At 41.8% G+C, this 17,503-nt stretch overlaps 2 protein-coding genes across 2 annotated transcripts in view; both read right to left on the bottom strand.

Moving 5' to 3' along the window:
- LOC309564412 (uncharacterized protein) overlaps nucleotides 1-17,503 on the bottom strand; it is a 1,531,146-nt gene that overhangs the window by 594,162 nt on the left and 919,481 nt on the right.
- On the bottom strand, nucleotides 4,658-15,598 carry LOC309563453 (uncharacterized protein; the record flags this gene model as incomplete). The annotated part of the gene is made up of 6 exons (XM_082267846.1): nucleotides 4,658-6,696; nucleotides 7,884-7,962; nucleotides 11,929-12,069; nucleotides 12,156-12,326; nucleotides 12,457-12,529; nucleotides 15,570-15,598. The coding sequence occupies 6 exons, from the start codon at nucleotides 15,596-15,598 to the stop codon at nucleotides 4,658-4,660; spliced, it is 2,532 nt and encodes an 843-aa protein (XP_082123972.1).

The raw sequence follows: 17,503 nt of genomic DNA, 5'->3' as shown, positions 1-17,503 counted from the left end.
CAGATGATGAGTGCAGTCAGGAGTGCTCCCACTTATAGAAATAGGCCCCACTTTGAGAAAGAGCCCCCACAGCAAACGTGCCCCCCCTCCCCTTTTGCAAACAACAGACCACATCACCTGTCTTTATTACATGCAGCATAGCATGTCCAAAACTTGTGATAATTAAAGTCCAGCATGAATATAATGATCAGCATTAGAAAAGTTAATTATTATCTTATCAGTAAACAGTTAACAGGACACAGGGAGCCGGTGAAAGGAATTGTAACTTGACAGCCGACCCTTTATTCCTTGGTAATCCACCGCGACCCTTCAGAATTCTGGAGACCCCAATGAAACATAAAAGGCAAGGATCAGTGTTCAGAGCAAGTCTGAAGTCTTTATTCAGAGTGATAGCTTATTTTGCAAGTAACAAGTAAACCTATGACGTATGTTAAGGGTTGTACAAATTTGCAAGCTAAGGCACACAAGATACTATTTCTAAAGCCTAGTACACACGCAACGATTATCGGCCGACCGATTGTCCGTCTTTTATCCAGAGTTGTGTTTTGTTGGTTGGAATGTGCCTAGACTGCACACAAATTTTCTCGCCCGACAAAATTCTACTTCAAAAGTGATGTCATGTGTTGGTTTGCTTTCTTTGTGTTCTGAGCATGCCCAGACTTGCTCATTAGATTTTTCCCTGTCGAAATCTGTACTGACTGCACGAAAATCGGCCGTGTTTTGACGGCGGACAAAAATTTTATAGCCTGCACACCAGATTTTTTTCGGCCGAAAAGTCGGAGTCGGTTGTCGGAAGCATCATACTAACAAGCCGAAAATCGGCAGATCGGTCGTCGGCCGAAAATTTCCTGCCAATTTTCGACGCGTGTGTACGAGGCTTAAGAATTCTCTTAGCCACAATTACTTATAAGGTGGGGTCCTAAGTAAACTGTAGCTTAAAAACAAGAAGTATAGATAAGACACATACATTCTTCAAAAGCTCAGAAACATTAAAATGGAGGGGAAACCACCAAATGGAGTCGCGGTTGATCATATGCTCTATTACAGCAGGTCATCATGACCACAGCTTAAAAAAAACATTAGCCAGTGTTGACTTTACAAGCTGTGGACTTGAGGAAAATTATTTTGTTCAAAAGAGAATATAGGAGAACAAGAAATTGTTTGACCCCCTTGACTTTCACAATCCCCTCCTAGTACACATCCCCCCAATTCCCTCTACTAGGACATATCCCCCCTTTCCTTCTTCAAGAAATGATCTCCATCAATCCCCCCTTCTAGTACATATGCCCCCCAATACCCCCTCCTAGTACATACTACCCCCCCCCTACAATCCCATCTAATAGTACATACCCCCTAATCCCCCAACCTAGTACATAGCCCTCCCATTCCTCCTTCAATTTCCACCCCAACCCACCCTTCTAGTAAATCCCCCCCCTAATCCCCCCTAATAGAATATACCCCCCATTCCCCCCACCTATTACATATCCCTCCATTCCTCCTCCAAGCAAATACCCCTTCCCCCAACCCCTTCCTAATACATATCCCCCCATTCCTCCTCCAAGCAAATATCCCTCCCAATGCCCTCCCAATACATATCCCCCCATCTCCCCTAATAGTACATATCCCCCTAATCCCCCCTCCTAGTGCATATCCCCTCCCCCCCATTCCTCCTCCAAGCAACTATCCCCCAAACCGTCTCCTACTACATATCCCCCCATTCCTTCTCCAAGCAAATACCCCCTCCCCAAACCCCTTCCTAATACATATCCCCCCGTTTCTCCTCCAAGCAAATATCCCTCCCAACGCCCTCCGAATACATATCCCCCCATCTCCCCTAATAGTACATATCACCCTAATCCCCCCTCCTAGTGCATATCCCCTCCCCCCCATTCCTCCTCCAAGCAACTATCTCCCCAAACCGTCTCCTACTACTTATCCCCCCCCCCATTCCTCCTCCAAGCAAATATCCCCCCCCCCCATTCCTAAATATAAATCCTCTCTGCAAGCCAAAGTTCTACCAAAACAATGTAAAAATTCCTCCTCCTCCCAGTCCAAATCCCTCCTCCTAGCACAAATCTCCCCCCACTCAAAATAAATCACCCCTCTTAGCACCCATCCACTTACCCCTACAATTCCCCTACCAACACAAATCCTATTCCCCCCATTCCCCTCTTAGAAACCCCCCCCCCCCCAATACCTCCTCCTAGAGCATATCATCTTCCCAATCCCCATCCTAGCACATATACCCCCCCAATCCCCTCTACTAGCACATATTCCACCCAAGAAAATAACCCCCTCCAAATACATATCCCCCTATTCCTCCTCCCAGTACACATCCCCCTAATCTTCCTCCCAGTACATATTCCCCCCAGTCCCCCCTCCTAAGAACATATCCCTTCTCATTCCTCCTTGTAGTACATATCCCCCCAATCACCTCTCCTAATACATACCCCCCATCCCCACTTCTAGTACAAATCCCCTCAATTCCTCCTCCAAGCAAATATCCCCCCAACCCCCTCCTAATACACATCCCCCCTAAACCGCCCTAATAGTATACAGTGTATATCCCCCTTCCTAGTGCATATCCTCTCTCCCCCCATTCCTCCTCCAAGCAAATACACCCCCAATTCCCCCTCCTACTACATATCCCCCATATCCCCCCTCCAAGTACATACAGTACCCCCCTAATCACCTCTCCTCACAGAAAATCAAATGACAATTGTAAACAATGGATGGATTCTTTTCATGCCATCCCTTGGCATGTGTTGCTAGTTGTGATTGGTCAATGTAATCACAGGGTATAGACAGGGCCAATCACAGCCCATTGTTGCCATGTGATTAGCTTTGGCCAATCACAGCTAATAACAAAAGACACTGAATGAATCAGTTTCAATCGGTAAACATGGTTGCTTATACCAATGAAATTCATTGCTATAAGTAATCATAATGTGTAAAAAAAAAATATAGTGATCACTTCCTCAGAGTAGTACAGTGTTACCGTTACTATGGTAACACTGTATTGCTTTGATCACAAGATGTAAAAAATTGTAAAAAATAAAAATAAAAAAAGAAGAAAAATGTAATAAAATGGAAAAAAACACCATTTAGTGTCCCTGATCACCACCACACCAGTTATATGATAATGCTGTACAGCACTGGGGACAATATGGAAACAAAAAAAAAACTTGTGAATTATTAATTTTTTTTAATTTCTTAATTTTTAAAAGAAATTGTGAGAAAAATTTACAATCTCAAAAAACTCTGACACATGACAATTATAAACAATGGATGGATTCTTTTCATGCCATCCCTTGTATACAAGTGTGTTGCTAGCTGTGATTGGCCAATGTCATCACAGGGTATAGACAGGGCCAATCACAGCCCATCTTTGCCATGTGATTAGCTTTGGCCAATCACCTCTAATAACAACAAAATACATTGAATTAATCTGTTTCAATCGGTAAATATGGTTGCTTATACCAATGAAATTCATTGCTATAAGCAATCATAATGTGTAAAAAAAAAAAAAAAATAGTGATCACTTCCCCAGAGTAGTACAGTGTTACTGTTACTATGGTAACACTGCATTGCTTTGATCACGATATGTTAAAAAAATTAAACAAAAGAAGAAAAAAAATGTAATAAAATGAAAAAAAAATCACCAGTCTGTGTCCCTGATCACCGCCACACCAGTTATATGATAATGCTGTACAGCACTGGGGACTATATGGAAACAAAAAAACTTGTGATTTATTTTTTTTTAAATTTCTTAATTTTTAAAAAAAAAAATTGTGACCAAAATTTACAATTTTAAAAAAACTCTCCATGCCTCTTAGTAAATACCTCGGACTGTCTCCTTTCCAAAAAAGAGGATATTTGGGGGGTATTTGTACCGTCCTGGCATTTTCACCGTCTCAGGAAATGAGATCGGCCGTCAGAACCTCAGGATTGGCCAATTTCCAGAAATCTATATCATAGTTTTTAGACTCTAAAACTCTCACACAGAGTAAATAATACACACTGATTTTTATTTTTATTTTTTTATTTTATAAAAGAAATGTAGCAGAATATATTTTGAAGAAAGATTATTTATTTGCAAAATTTTATAACAGAAACTGAAAGAAACATTTTTTTTTCCCTTTACAGAGTAAACATGATAAAAAAATACAAATACAACCAAAAGAAATCTCTATCTGTCTTCAATAATGAAATTCTCCATAGTGATTGCAGGAATCTGAGAGCAGAGTATTGGAAAGTGCGGAGCGTTCTTGTTTAATTTTAGAAAATCAGAATAAGCGATTAACAAAGAATATAAACAAAGCTACAATCTACATCAAATCTTACATAACTAAAGAACATAAACTATAAAATGTTTTATTTATTGGATGGACCAATGAAAAGCCGGCTTCTTCCGTGAAACATCAAAAGAGCAATAATGTACAGGAACCAATAGGAAGTGTTGTCCATGTATGGTCATATCTGGCCATGTATTAGCACAGTTTAGTTGTATGGTGCGGTCTGTATGAGTGCGGGACCGAGTCAGCACTGTATGTTTAGTGGGTCATATTACTATAATTCAATTCCAGGAGGCCCCAAAACCAAAAGACTACCCGAAACAGAATATTGTTGCCCCGCCCCCAAGACATCATGAAAAAGGTTATTTTGTGTGAATCTTCTGGTGTGAAACAAGTGATATTTTTTGACAGAAACATTTCCCGCACTCTGAACATGAATAAGGACGCTCGCCTGTGTGAATTCTCTGGTGTTGAACAAGGTGTTCTTTTTGAATGAAAGATTTCCCGCACTCTGAACATGAATAAGGGCGCTCACCTGTGTGAATTCTCTCGTGTAGAAGAAGGCATTCTTTTCTACGGAAACATTTCCCGCACTCTGAACATGAATAAGGACGCTCACCCGTGTGAATTCTCTGGTGTTGAATAAGGTTTTCTTTGAGAATGAAAGATTTCCCGCACTCCGAACATGAATAGGGACGCTCACCCGTGTGAATTCTCTGATGTTTAACAAGTATTGTTTTATCAATGAAAGATTTCCCGCACTCTGAACATGAATAAGGGCGCTCACCCGTGTGAATTCTCTGGTGTTCAACAAGGTTTCCTTTCCTACTGAAAGATTTCCCGCACTCTGAACATGAATAGGGGCGTTCACCAGTGTGAATTTTTTGGTGTTCAACAAAGTATCCTGCATGAATAAAAGATTTCCCGCACTCTGAACATGAATAAGGACGCTCACCGGTGTGAATTTTCTGATGTATAACAACTTCTCTTTTAGATATGAAAGATTTCTCGCACTCTGAACATGAATAAGGGCGTTCGCCTGTGTGAATTTTCTGGTGTTGAACAAGGTTTGTTTTAAGTGTGAAAGATTTCCCGCACTCTGAACATGAATAGGGGCGCTCGCCCGTGTGAATTCTCTGGTGTCCAAGAAGGTGTCCTTTTGAATTGAAACATTTCCCACACTCTGAACATGAATAGGGGCGCTCGCCCGTGTGAATTCTCTGGTGTTCAAGAAGGGTTCCTTTTTTACTGAAAGATTTCCCGCACTCTGAACATGAATGAGGACGCTCACCCGTGTGAATTCTCTGATGTTGAACAAGGTTTTCTTTATGAACAAAAGATTTCCCGCACTCTGAACAGGAATGGGGTCGCTCACCCGTGTGAATTCTCTGGTGATGAACAAGGTATGCTTTATGAATGAAAGATTTCCCGCACTCTGAACAGGAATAGGGACGCTCACCCGTGTGAATTCTCTGATGTTTAACAAGTTCTCCTTTAACTATGAAAGATTTCCCGCACTGTGAACATGAATAAGGGCGCTCACCCGTGTGAATTTTCTGGTGTTTAACAAGGTATCCTTTTTGACTGAATGAGTTCCCGCACTGTGAACAGGAAAAAGGGCGCTCACCCTTGTGAATTCTCTGGTGTTGAACAAGGTTTCCTTTATGAATGAAAGATTTCCCGCACTGTGAACATGAAAAAGGACGCTCACCCGTGTGAATTCTCCGATGTTTAACAAGGTCTCCTTTACCAATGAAAGATTTCCCGCACTCTGAACATGAATAGGAGCGTTCGCCCGTGTGAATTTTCTGGTGTACAGCAAGGCCATCTTTCCGAGGGAAACTTTTTCCGCACTCTGAACATGAATGAGGACGCTCACCTGTGTGAATTCTCTGGTGTACAAGAAGTTGTCCTTTTTGAATGAAACATTTCCCGCACTCTGAACATGAATGAGGACGCTCACCTGTGTGAATTCTCTGGTGTAAAAGAAGGTGTGCTTTTTGAATGAAACATTTCCCGCACTCTGAACATGAATAGGGACGTTCACCCGTGTGATTTTTCTTGTGCATAAGAAGTGCCCATTTTTTTGTGAACAATTTCCCACACACTGAACATGACAATGATCTCTCTTCTGTGTGAACTCCTTCATGGCTTAAAGAAGATTCCTGGGAAATAGATGGATCTATGGAAGTATCTGTACTGTGAGGTCCTATAGTCTTGGTGTGTGATCCGTCAGAAGATTCTTCAGGATTAGAGGGATCCATTGATCCCCCCAATTGGTAAGGTGCGGGATGTGTGTTTGGAGTAACGGGATTTACTCCTGGAGAATATTGTACAATGTTATTATCTTCTGGAGATAAAATAAGACGTTCCTCAGAGGTATTCCGGACATTGTGTCCACCTGTGGAGAAACAATTTACCATGAAATGTTATAACCTTCCATTCAGGACTCATATATGTTGGTCCAACACCAAATAATTTATAGGAGCTCTGGCATGGATTTGGGGGCAATTAGAGGAGAAAAATATGGATAGAAACCAAGCGAAAGTGTCCAACGCTGCAACCACAAAGTGCACAGAGCGATGTCTCTTCTATTCTCGTGTGCAAAATTCTCTTCCAGAGTTTAATAAAAATGTTCTCAGTGCTCCACACCACCCGCTATCCTCCACCTTCACATCAAGAGCCCCGGCAAGTCGGATCGCCCCAGTGTGAACGGAGTCTAAGACGCTATACCAAGGTAATCTTATCTGTGTGTGGGACCATAAAACACAAGTCAGTATTTTCTGTGTTTAGATCCATTTAAAAATAAGATTTACAGATACGTTATAATCCTATGTAAAGGAATATTAACAATGAAGTATATAGGAGTGGGGGGGATTTTCTTTTGAACACATATACTTAAGTAGGTTCTGCCACCGTCCCTGCATGTATTTGTATTGGGGGTTGCTGGTGCCTCAAACCAGATAGGATGGGACTTTACGGGCAAGTGAATAGGTATACATAAGAAATTAAGGTATATAAATCAAGGAAAATAATGATAAATATAAAAAGTGGAATAGTATTTAATCCATAAATACCGATAGGATATACAACAATCATTCAGTGAAAATTGTGCTTGGGACAGAGGCCCAAGTGTGAGGAAGAAAAAAGATGATTCAACAGAATCAGTGACAATGGTGCATCTGGTGACTTTAAACATGGATTTTTTCTGTTTTCCCATGGATGTTGAAAAGGAAAGTAATTCCAGAAAATAATCCTAGATTTCTAACGCGTTTCGGCTCTATCATGGGCCTTTCTCAAAGCGTTCAGTCACTCAGTCTGTAGTCTATGAGAATAATATGAAATGTAAGGATTATTGGAAAAATCCTCTAAATATATCATGTACAATCTTAGTATTGATAATGCTTAAAAATTACATACATGGGTGTAGCCATTGTTCCTGCGCAGAAGCCCCTGTATCCGTTCACAATCACAGCGGGAATCGTGTACTGCAAGGCCTAGGGTTATATATATGATGTTTCTTTAACTGGAGTTCAGATGGGTCATACAGGTGATGCAAAATATATATATATATATTCCTCCACTTACAGTTAAGTAGACTGGTAGGAGGGGCTTGCCTCCGGGGTCCTGCGGGTAGATTCCCCTCTTTTTCCACCGGGCTCTTGATCTAAAGTGTAATAATAGTTGGTTTTGTGGATAGGGTTTGTACAATAAGGGATGACTTGAAAAGTAGCGTGACTATGGTGTCAGGTTTATCCCAGGATTGGTGCAGACATCTCATTGTGCTTGAACTTTAAGGATGGTGTTTTTACATAGTCACGCTACTTTTCAAGTCATCCCTTATTGTACAGTTTAACTCCAGTTAAAGAAACATCATATATATAACCCTAGGCCTTGCAGTACACGATTCCCGCTGTGATTGTGAACGGATACAGGGGCTTCTGCGCAGGAACAATGGCTACACCCATGTATGTAATTTTCAAGCATTATCAATACTAAGATTGTACATGATATATTTAGAGGATTTTTCCAATAATCCTTACATTTCATATTATTCTCATAGACTACAGACTGAGTGACTGAACGCTTTGAGAAAGGCCCATGATAGAGCCGAAACGCGTCAGCAATCTAGGATTATTTTCTGGAATTACTTTCCTTTTCAACATCCATGGGAAAACAGAAAAAAATCCATGTTTAAAGTTACCAGATGCACCATTGTCACTGATTCTGTTGAATCATCTTTTTTCTTCCTCACACTTGGGCCTCTGTCCCAAGCACAATTTTCACTGAATGCTTGTTGTATATCCTATCGGTATTTATGGATTAAATTCCACTTTTTATATTTATCATTATTTTCCTTGATTTATATACCTTAATTTCTTATGTATACCTATTCACTTGCCCGTAAAGTCCCATCCTATCTGGTTTGAGGCACCAGCAACCCCCAAAACAATGAAGTATATATATATGAATAACATACATAGATGTGTAGGAAAACGTTAAATATGATATTTTGTTTCATTAACTGATTTTGATGACTCATCACTGCAGGTTAGAAAGATTTCAGTAAACTTTCGTAATTGGTAAAATATCATAAAACTTTTTTGGCCTTGCCAGAAGTCTAGTCTAGAAGGTAGGAGATTATAGGCTCTTTGTCAACATAAGGTTCAAAGTTTAATTGTTATATTCTATATACTGAATATAAGAGTAATGCAATACTGCCCCTAGTGATTGTTTCATTTTAATTGCAGTCATTGATTATAGAAATCAGATCCTTCTAGTGACGTGGAATTTATATGATAATGAGATCCCCACCCACACTGCTGGGGGCATAAAAGTTCTTGTCAGCTGGGGGGGGGGGGGGAACAGAGGACTGGAGAGATCGTAAGAGGAGTCAGATGCTCTGAGACACTGAGGGTGACATTTGACCCTGTAAGCCAAGACAGCGTGACATCTCAGATAATAAGATTTGGCTGGTAAAGTATATTCCTATTTTTACTACAGACAGTTTGATCTGCTTTAACCACTTTACCGCTGAGTACCGTAGTACTACTGCGGCAAAGTGGCTCGTTATCGTCTGACGACGTAGACCTACGTCGCCAGACTCATCCCCTGTAGGCGGCGCTCGCGCGCCGCCGGAGGCGCGCTCCCGCTGTTTTCATTCACAGCGGGAGTCGGGCCAGGGGAGGAGCGGCGGCGATCGCCGCTGCTCTGCCCCGATCGTCGGGGAATCCAGTTTGGAGATCCGCCCGCCTGTGTAAACAGAGCGGGCGGATCTCCTCAGTGACAGGGAGTGACAGATCGGAGTGTTCAGCATAGCTGGACATCCGATCTGTCCCTGGCTCACTCAGTCACCTCCCCCCCCCACACGTTAGTAAGCACCAGGCATACATTAACCCCTCCCTCTCCAATAAAGTTAACCCCTTCCCTGCCAGTGTCATTTTTACAGTAACAGTGCATATTTATAGCACTGATTACTGCAGTAATGTCACTGGTACCCCCAAAAGTGTCAAAAATGTCAGTCAAGGATCCGATCTGTCCGCCGCAATGTCGCAGTCCCGCAAAAAAAATCGCAGATCGCCGCCATTACTCGTTAAAAAAAAAACACCAAAAATGACATAAATCTTTCCCTTAGTTAGTAAACGCAATAACTTTTGCGCAAACCAATGAAAAAATACGCTTATTGCGATTTTTTTTACCAAACATAGGTAGCAGAAAACAAATTGGCCAAAAATGTAAAAAAAAATTGGTTTTTACATCTTTTTTGGGGGGGAATTTCATATAAAAAAATGTTAAAAATATTGTTATTTTTTCAAAATAAACGCTCTTTTTTTGTTTATAGCGCAAAAAGTAAAAATCGCACAGGTAATCAAACCCCACCAAAAGAAAGCTCTGTTTGTGGGAAAAAAAGGACGTAAATTTCGTTTGGGTACGGCGTCGCATGACCGCGCAATTGTCAGTTAAAGTCGCACAGCGCCGAATCGCAAAAAGTGGCCCAGACGTAAGACAGCAAAATGCTCCGGTGGTAAAGTGGTTAATTAGATGCACCTAACTGATCCATTATTGAAACTGTTAGTATCAAGATTTGAATTTGAGACCATTCTAACTGCAGTATGATTGGTTTAATTTTCTTTTCTTGAAATTGCAAGCAATTTTGGCTTTAGTATTTGGTTCAGTTGTGATGTATTCTTTATAGTAGATTAACTAAATAGAAACATATTTTACCAAAACTAATCTGGACTTTTTGAGGCGTGGTGCAACAATGTTGATCCATGCAACTTTATTTAAAACATAGGAACTGAATATTTGTTAGATGAGAGAAAAGTCACGTGTCACATCTGTCATGTTGGGTGCCATATTTTATGTCTTCCTGGTAAACTATTAATCATCCTCTAAAAGTCTTTGGTTATGATCATTTTATTATTCTAAGACAAAATTCTTTGATTTTATGCTCATATTACCTGTGTGATTTGTTTCATTGTATTTTATTCTAACTTTGTGTTTATCACCAATTATATTTTGACATTTTATCTTGCACTTTAGTATTCAATAAATATATATATTTTTTCACAGAATTGTATGATCCTTATCTTCAGTTTAGTGTCACTTAAAACGATCTTGCATTTTGTTGATTTATGGAAATAAGTTCAGAATCTCCTACTTACAGATCTTTGCTTATTTGCATAGATAGACACTGTTATATCAGAGCAGTATAAACATTCTGACACCATGTACTGTGACATACTGAAGCAAAGCATGATCCCCTCCCTTCAGAGACTGGGCCGCAGGGCAGTATTCCAACATGATAACGACCCCAAACACCTCCAAGACGACCACTGCCTTGCTAAAGAAGCTGAGGGTAAAGGTGATTGACTGGCCAAGCATGTCTCCAGACCTAAACCCTATTGAGTATCTGTGGGGCATCCTCAAATGGAAGGTGGAGGAGCGCAAGGTCTCTAACATCCACCAGCTTGGTGATGTCATCATGGAGGAGGGGAAGAGGACTCCAGTGGCCATCTGTGAAGCTCCGGTGAACTCCATGCCCAAGAGGGTTAAGGCAGTGCTGGAAAATAATGGTGGCCACACAAAAGATTGACACTTTGGGCCCAATTTGTATATTTTCACTTAGGGGTGTACTCACGTTTGTTGCCAGCAGTTTAGACATTAATGGCTGTGTGTTGAGTTATTTTGAGGGGACAGCTAATTTACACTGTTATACAAGCTGTACACTCACTACTTTACATTGTAGCAAAGTGTCATTTCTTCAGTGTTGTCACATGAAAAGATAGAATAAAATATTTACAAAAATGTGAGGGGTGTACTCAATTTTGTGAGATACTGTATATACAAATAGTGTGGCCTTCCTGTGTGGAATCCCGGGAATACAGAGGACGGGGACATCTCTCTGGTGGGTTCCCATTACTGGATCCATCTACCTGATGATGGTGAGGGATGGTGTGACCTTCCTGTGTGGAATCCCGGGAATACAGAGGACGGGGACATCTCTCTGGTTGGTTCCCATTACTGGATTCATCTGTAGGAAACACACACACTGACTGAATACATTGTTTCTATGTGTTTATCAGATGATGGGGGATCTAGGTGGATCCTCCGTACTGCTCTCTCCTTTACAATAAAGTCTCCTCTTACCCGGTGATGTGAGGGGCGGCTGATTCTCCATCATGACGTCCTTGTAGAGATCCTTGTGTCCTTCTAAATACTCCCACTCCTCCATGGAGAAATAGACAGTGACATCCTGACACCTTATAGGAACCTGACACACACAATGATACAGTCACCATCCAGACACATCCCTTGTCTGTTACTGGATAATGTCCCAGAATTCCCGGCACCGCTCACCTCTCCTGTCAGCAGATCGATGATCTTGTTGGTGACTTCTAGAACCTTCTTGGCACTGGTTACCTCTGTTGTCAGGCAGTGAGGTGGAGGCACGGTGATTGGTGATGTCCTATGAAGCCGTTTGCTGGGTGTTAATGGTTCACCAGATATTTTTCTCACTACTTTATAATCCTGTGTAAAGAGAAAAAGTAACAAATATCACTGCAGACTTCCCAGAATCCTCCTCACCTCTCTGGTCAGGTCTGTGTTTTGTTAATAGAGATAAGAATGATGTCATGTGACCTCCCAGAATCCTCCTCACCTCTCCGGTCAGCAGGTAGATGATCTCCAGGGTGAGGTTCAATATCCTTTCAGTCGTGTAATTTTGGCCTCGTCTCCATCCTCATTGATGTGGTCATGTGATCCATACAGGACTCTCCTCTCTGTAGACGGATGATAAACTGAGAATTATCTGGACTGTACTGGGATGATTAATGTCTGCACAGAGTTCCTCCAGAGTTCTGACATCATAAATTCCCTTTAAATAACATCTCACACCAAAATCTTTCACTTTAGGGTTGCAATGACTGGGGAAGAGTTAGGACTTCTTTCTTTCTCTTCCTGTCTAGCATGTGTAGCACTTTTTCCCTTGGGAGCTGCTTAAAGCGGATTCCCCCTGGGTTACCAATAGCAACAACTTATGAATTCTTAAGAATTTAGGTTCTTGGCTCAGTCAGTAAACAGTCCAGGGGATTTGGTTTTTTGTTGTTTTTATTTTATGGTGGGGTGGGAGAAGGGATGAGTGGGATGCTCCAACTTGTAAAACTATGCACAAACTTGAGGACTTCTAGCTATGTTGAATGCGGCAAGGCCGCTGCTTCACCCTGCCACTGAAGTGAAGTATTTAAAAGGCAAACTACTTGGTAGAATATTCTTCAGGGTTCTACTTGGCACCCCCTTTACTCACTGACTGTGTGAGCTGATCTTCTGTCCACTGACCTCACTGGAGTAGTCCCCTTCCTTGGTAGACCCCTTGACAAGCCCCCTGGTACTCACGGACACTGTTTTTCCCAGGTAGCTCTGCCTGCAGCTCCACTGTCAGCTTCTCCAGGACCTTCAAGGCCCAGCTCCACACCTGGCACTAGGCCGACTGCCTGTGACCACTTTCCTCAGATTGCAGAAGGAGAGACAGCCGTCACCCTCCTCCTGGGACTCTGCTTTCCGCCAAAGACACCCTGCCTCATGTGCTCTCCGCTTTTATTTCCAATCCAATGATGCACCTCTCCAGGTGCTAACCCACTGGGTCAGTTACAAAAGCTTTTGCATCATTGGCCAGGTTTCCTCCACTGTCCAACATGCCTCCCTATTGGATGCAGTGGGGACACTCCCTCAGACCAGATCAATACACACTGAGCACAGAGAGCAGGCCTAACTAAAGATCAGGCACCCCTAATAAGCAGATGAAGCAACTATGGTTTTCCTGCTGCTTTCCTGTTAAGCAAGAAACACCAAAATTATATCTCCTATCTAGCACCTGACTAGGAGGGTGCTACACATGTTACATAGTTAGTCAGGTTGAAAAAATACACAAGTCCATCTGGCTCAACCAATAAAAAACAGTAAAGAAAACTCAACCATACAATCCCATATACACAATCCTATACCCGCAGTTGATCCAAAGGAAAGTGAAAAAACCCCAGCAAAGCATGATCCAATTTGCTACAGCAGGGGAAAAATATCTTTCCTGATCACCCGAGAGGCAATCGGATATTCCCTGGATCAACTTTACCTATAAATATTAGTACCCATTTATATTATGTACACCCAGGTTTTTTTTTAAAGCAATCTAGTGAGCTGGCCAGAACCACCTCTGGAGGGAGTCTATTCCACATTTTCACAGCTCTTACTGTGAAGAAACCTTTCTGTATTTGGAGACGACATACGTTTTCCTCTAAACGTAAAGAGTGCCCCAATGTCCTCTGTGTTGACTTTAAAGTGAGCAACTCAACACCAAGTTCACTATATGGACCCCTTATGTATTTATACATGGTGATAGTATCCCCCCTTATGTATATATACATGTTAAACATATCCCCCCTTAATCTCCTCTTCTCAAGAGAGAATAAATTCAGTTCCTCTAATCTTTCCTCATAGCTGAGCTCCTCCGTGCCTCTTATCAGTTTGGTTGCCCTTCTCTGCACTTTCTCCAGTTCCCCGATATCCTTTTTAAGAACTGGTGCCCAAAACTGAACTGGATATTCCAGATGAGGTCTTATTAATGATTCATACAGGGGCAAAATGATATCTCTCTCTCTGGAGTCCATGCCTCTGTTAAAACAAGTCTATACATGTATCTAAACCCCCGTACACACGATCAGATTATCGAACGATCTGTCGTCCGTTTTTTGTGGCATGCTACTCTGATGTGGAAAGTGAAGAGGTTATTTTCATACGAATTTTCCCGTACGATAGAATTCTACCTCAGAAGTTATGTCATGTGTTGGATTGATTTGTATGTGTTCTATCGTCTCTGAGCATGCCTAGTCTTGCTTTCAAGATTTTTTTCCGTCGAAAACTGTACTAATGAGACAAAAATAGGATGTTGTGCTGACGGACGATAAAGATTTTATAGCCTGCACACCAGGATTTTTTCTGCCGAAAAGTACTAACAATCCGAAAATCGGCAGATCGGTCGTCGGACGAAATTTCCCTTCAGATTTTCTTATCGGGTGTACGGGCCTTTAGTCTATAAACCAGAGGCTCTGGATGGACAGTTGGATAAATGGCTCTATATTTAGGATGTATCCGGTCTATAAACCAGAGGCTCTGGATGGACAGTGGGATAAATGGTTCTATATTTAGGATGTATCCGGTCTATAAACCAGAGACTCTGGATGGATAGTTGGATAAATGGTTCTATATTTAGAATGTATCTGGTCTATAAACCAGAGGCTCTGGATGGACAGTTGGATAAATGGTTCTATATTTAGGATGTATCCGGTCTATAAAACAGAGGCTCTGGATGGACAGTTGGATAAATGGTTCTATATTTAGGATGGATCCGGTCTATAAACCAGAGGCTCTGGACGTATCTGACTACATGTAAAAAAATAATCCCCTGATATATTAGTATTTTAGGTGTGTGTAGTAGTGGATGTTGGAGATAAAGACACCACAGTGACTATGGAGGAAGAGAACGGACATGACGGGGGGGGGGGGGGGGGGGGGGTGGATTTTGGGTTCAAACAGAAAAAGAGTCTTCTTACCCTCTTGGTGTGTTCCAGTGTTGTGTGCTCTGTCTTTCCTTCTCCTTTCACCTTGGATATTGTACGTTATACAACGTTCTATGCTTCTCCTTCATCAGTTCCCGTCAGAGTGATCCGCGCACAATATGTGATATTGCTCTCTTATATCTAGCCTGTCCTCTGCCCATACTTCCTCTGTTTCTTCTGCTGACTCGTCATCGGTTTCCTGCAAACATGCAGAAAAGGGAAGTAAGGTCCACCCTGCCCCCATCTCCAATTGCAATAACTACTTGTATTTTGGCCATTTAATCCCTTCCATGTAAATTCACAGAGCACCCGGGAATTACTCTACAAGGGGGATACATTGTGCATCTATCATCTAAAAACTGCTCACAAGTAAGCAAGGGGTTTCCCGGGTCTTTGTCAAGACTCCATTTATACCCACAGAAGGCTCACATTCTGTCAGAGTTCCGGTATATTCTCCCTCTGTGACACCAGGTTTACACCTATGCATTTTTTGTGCACTTTTCAATTTGCAGAAACATACTACAGTCCATTTAACATTGTCTCCTATGGTACACGTTCACATCTGTAAGATTTTCAGCCAGTGCATTTTTGGAAAGGGTCAGGGATTTTTTTTCCCACAGCAGATTGCATTTTGTATGTAAATGACTGCAATGGACCTGTACCAAAAACAAAAGATTTGTGTGTTTTTCCTTTTCAACAAGTTGTTAAGGAGTGGGCTGAGAAGCGATGAGGCATTAGCTATCAGCCGGGTTCCTAGCTGACAGCTGAATTTAAAAACAATAATTGCTGGCAATAAAAAAAGTCAGTAAAAAACGGCCTGGGGTCTCTCTCCCAATCTATACCAGGCCCTTCAGTTCTGGTATGGATTGGGAAGAAAACCCCACGCCAAAATGTAAAAAAAAAAAAAAAATGGTGCATATCTGAGCCTGAAGCATGTTAAGGAAAGGGAGGGGACGAGCAAGCATCCCCCCCTCCTGAATCATACCAGTCCACATGCCATCAACATGGGGGGGCATTTGGGCCCCCCCACCCCAAAGCACCTTGTTTCCATGTTGAAACACAACCCTGGGTGGTTGTGGGGGTCTGCGGGCAGAGGACTTATTGGAATCTGGAAAACTTTAATAAGAGGGCCTCCAGATCCCGCCCCCACCCATGTGAAGGAGTGTGGTACTAGTATTGGTGTGAGGTTACACAATAATAACCCTTAGTATTGGTGCCCGTTTACGCAGTAATATCAATTAGTATTGGTGCCAGTTTACGCAGAAATAAAGCCTAGTAATAGTGCCAGTTTACACAATAATATCACCTAGTATTGGTGCCAATTTACACAGAAATAAAGCCTAGTATTAGTGCCAGTTTACACAGTAATAGCCCCTAGTATTGGTGCCAGTTCACGCAGTAATAACCCCTAGTTTTGGTGCCAGTTTACGCAGTAATAACCATAAGTATTAGTGCTAGTTTACAGTATGCAGTAATAGCCCCTAATATTGGTGCCAGTTTACGCAATAATAGCCCCAAGTATTTTTGCTCTTTTATGCAGTAATAGCTCCTCATATTGTTGCCAGTTTATGCAGTAATAACCCCTAGTATTGTTGCCAGTTTACGCAGTAATAACCCCTAGTATTGTTGCCAGTTTACGCAGTAATAACCCCTAGTATTGTTGCCAGTTTATGCAGTAATAACCCCTAGTATTGTTGCCAGTTTACGCAGTAATAACCCCTAGTATTGTTGCCAGTTTATGCAGTAATAACCCCTAGTATTGTTGCCAGTTTATGCAGTAATAACCCCTAGTATTGTTGCCAGTTTACACAGTAATAACCCCTAGTATTGGTGCCAGTTTACACAGTAATAACCCCTAGTATTGGTGCCAGTTTACACAGTAATAACCCCTAGTATTGGTGCCAGTTTAAGCAGTAAGAAAGCCTAGAATTGGTGCCAGTTTATGCAGTAATAAAGCCTAGAATTGGTGCCAGTTTATGCAGTAATAAAGCCTAGTGTTGGTATCAATTTATGCAGTAATAAAGCCTAGTATTGGTGTCAGGTTACACAATAATAACCATTAGTATTGGTGCCAGTTTACGCAGTAATAGCCCCTAG

Source organism: Pelophylax lessonae (genome assembly GCF_965119305.1).
Source record: "Pelophylax lessonae genome assembly, chromosome: 9".
In the NCBI taxonomy this organism is placed as follows: Eukaryota; Metazoa; Chordata; class Amphibia; order Anura; family Ranidae; genus Pelophylax; species Pelophylax lessonae.
The sequence above is the reverse complement of the archived record's forward strand: the minus strand, read 5'-3'. Positions and strand labels throughout refer to the sequence as shown.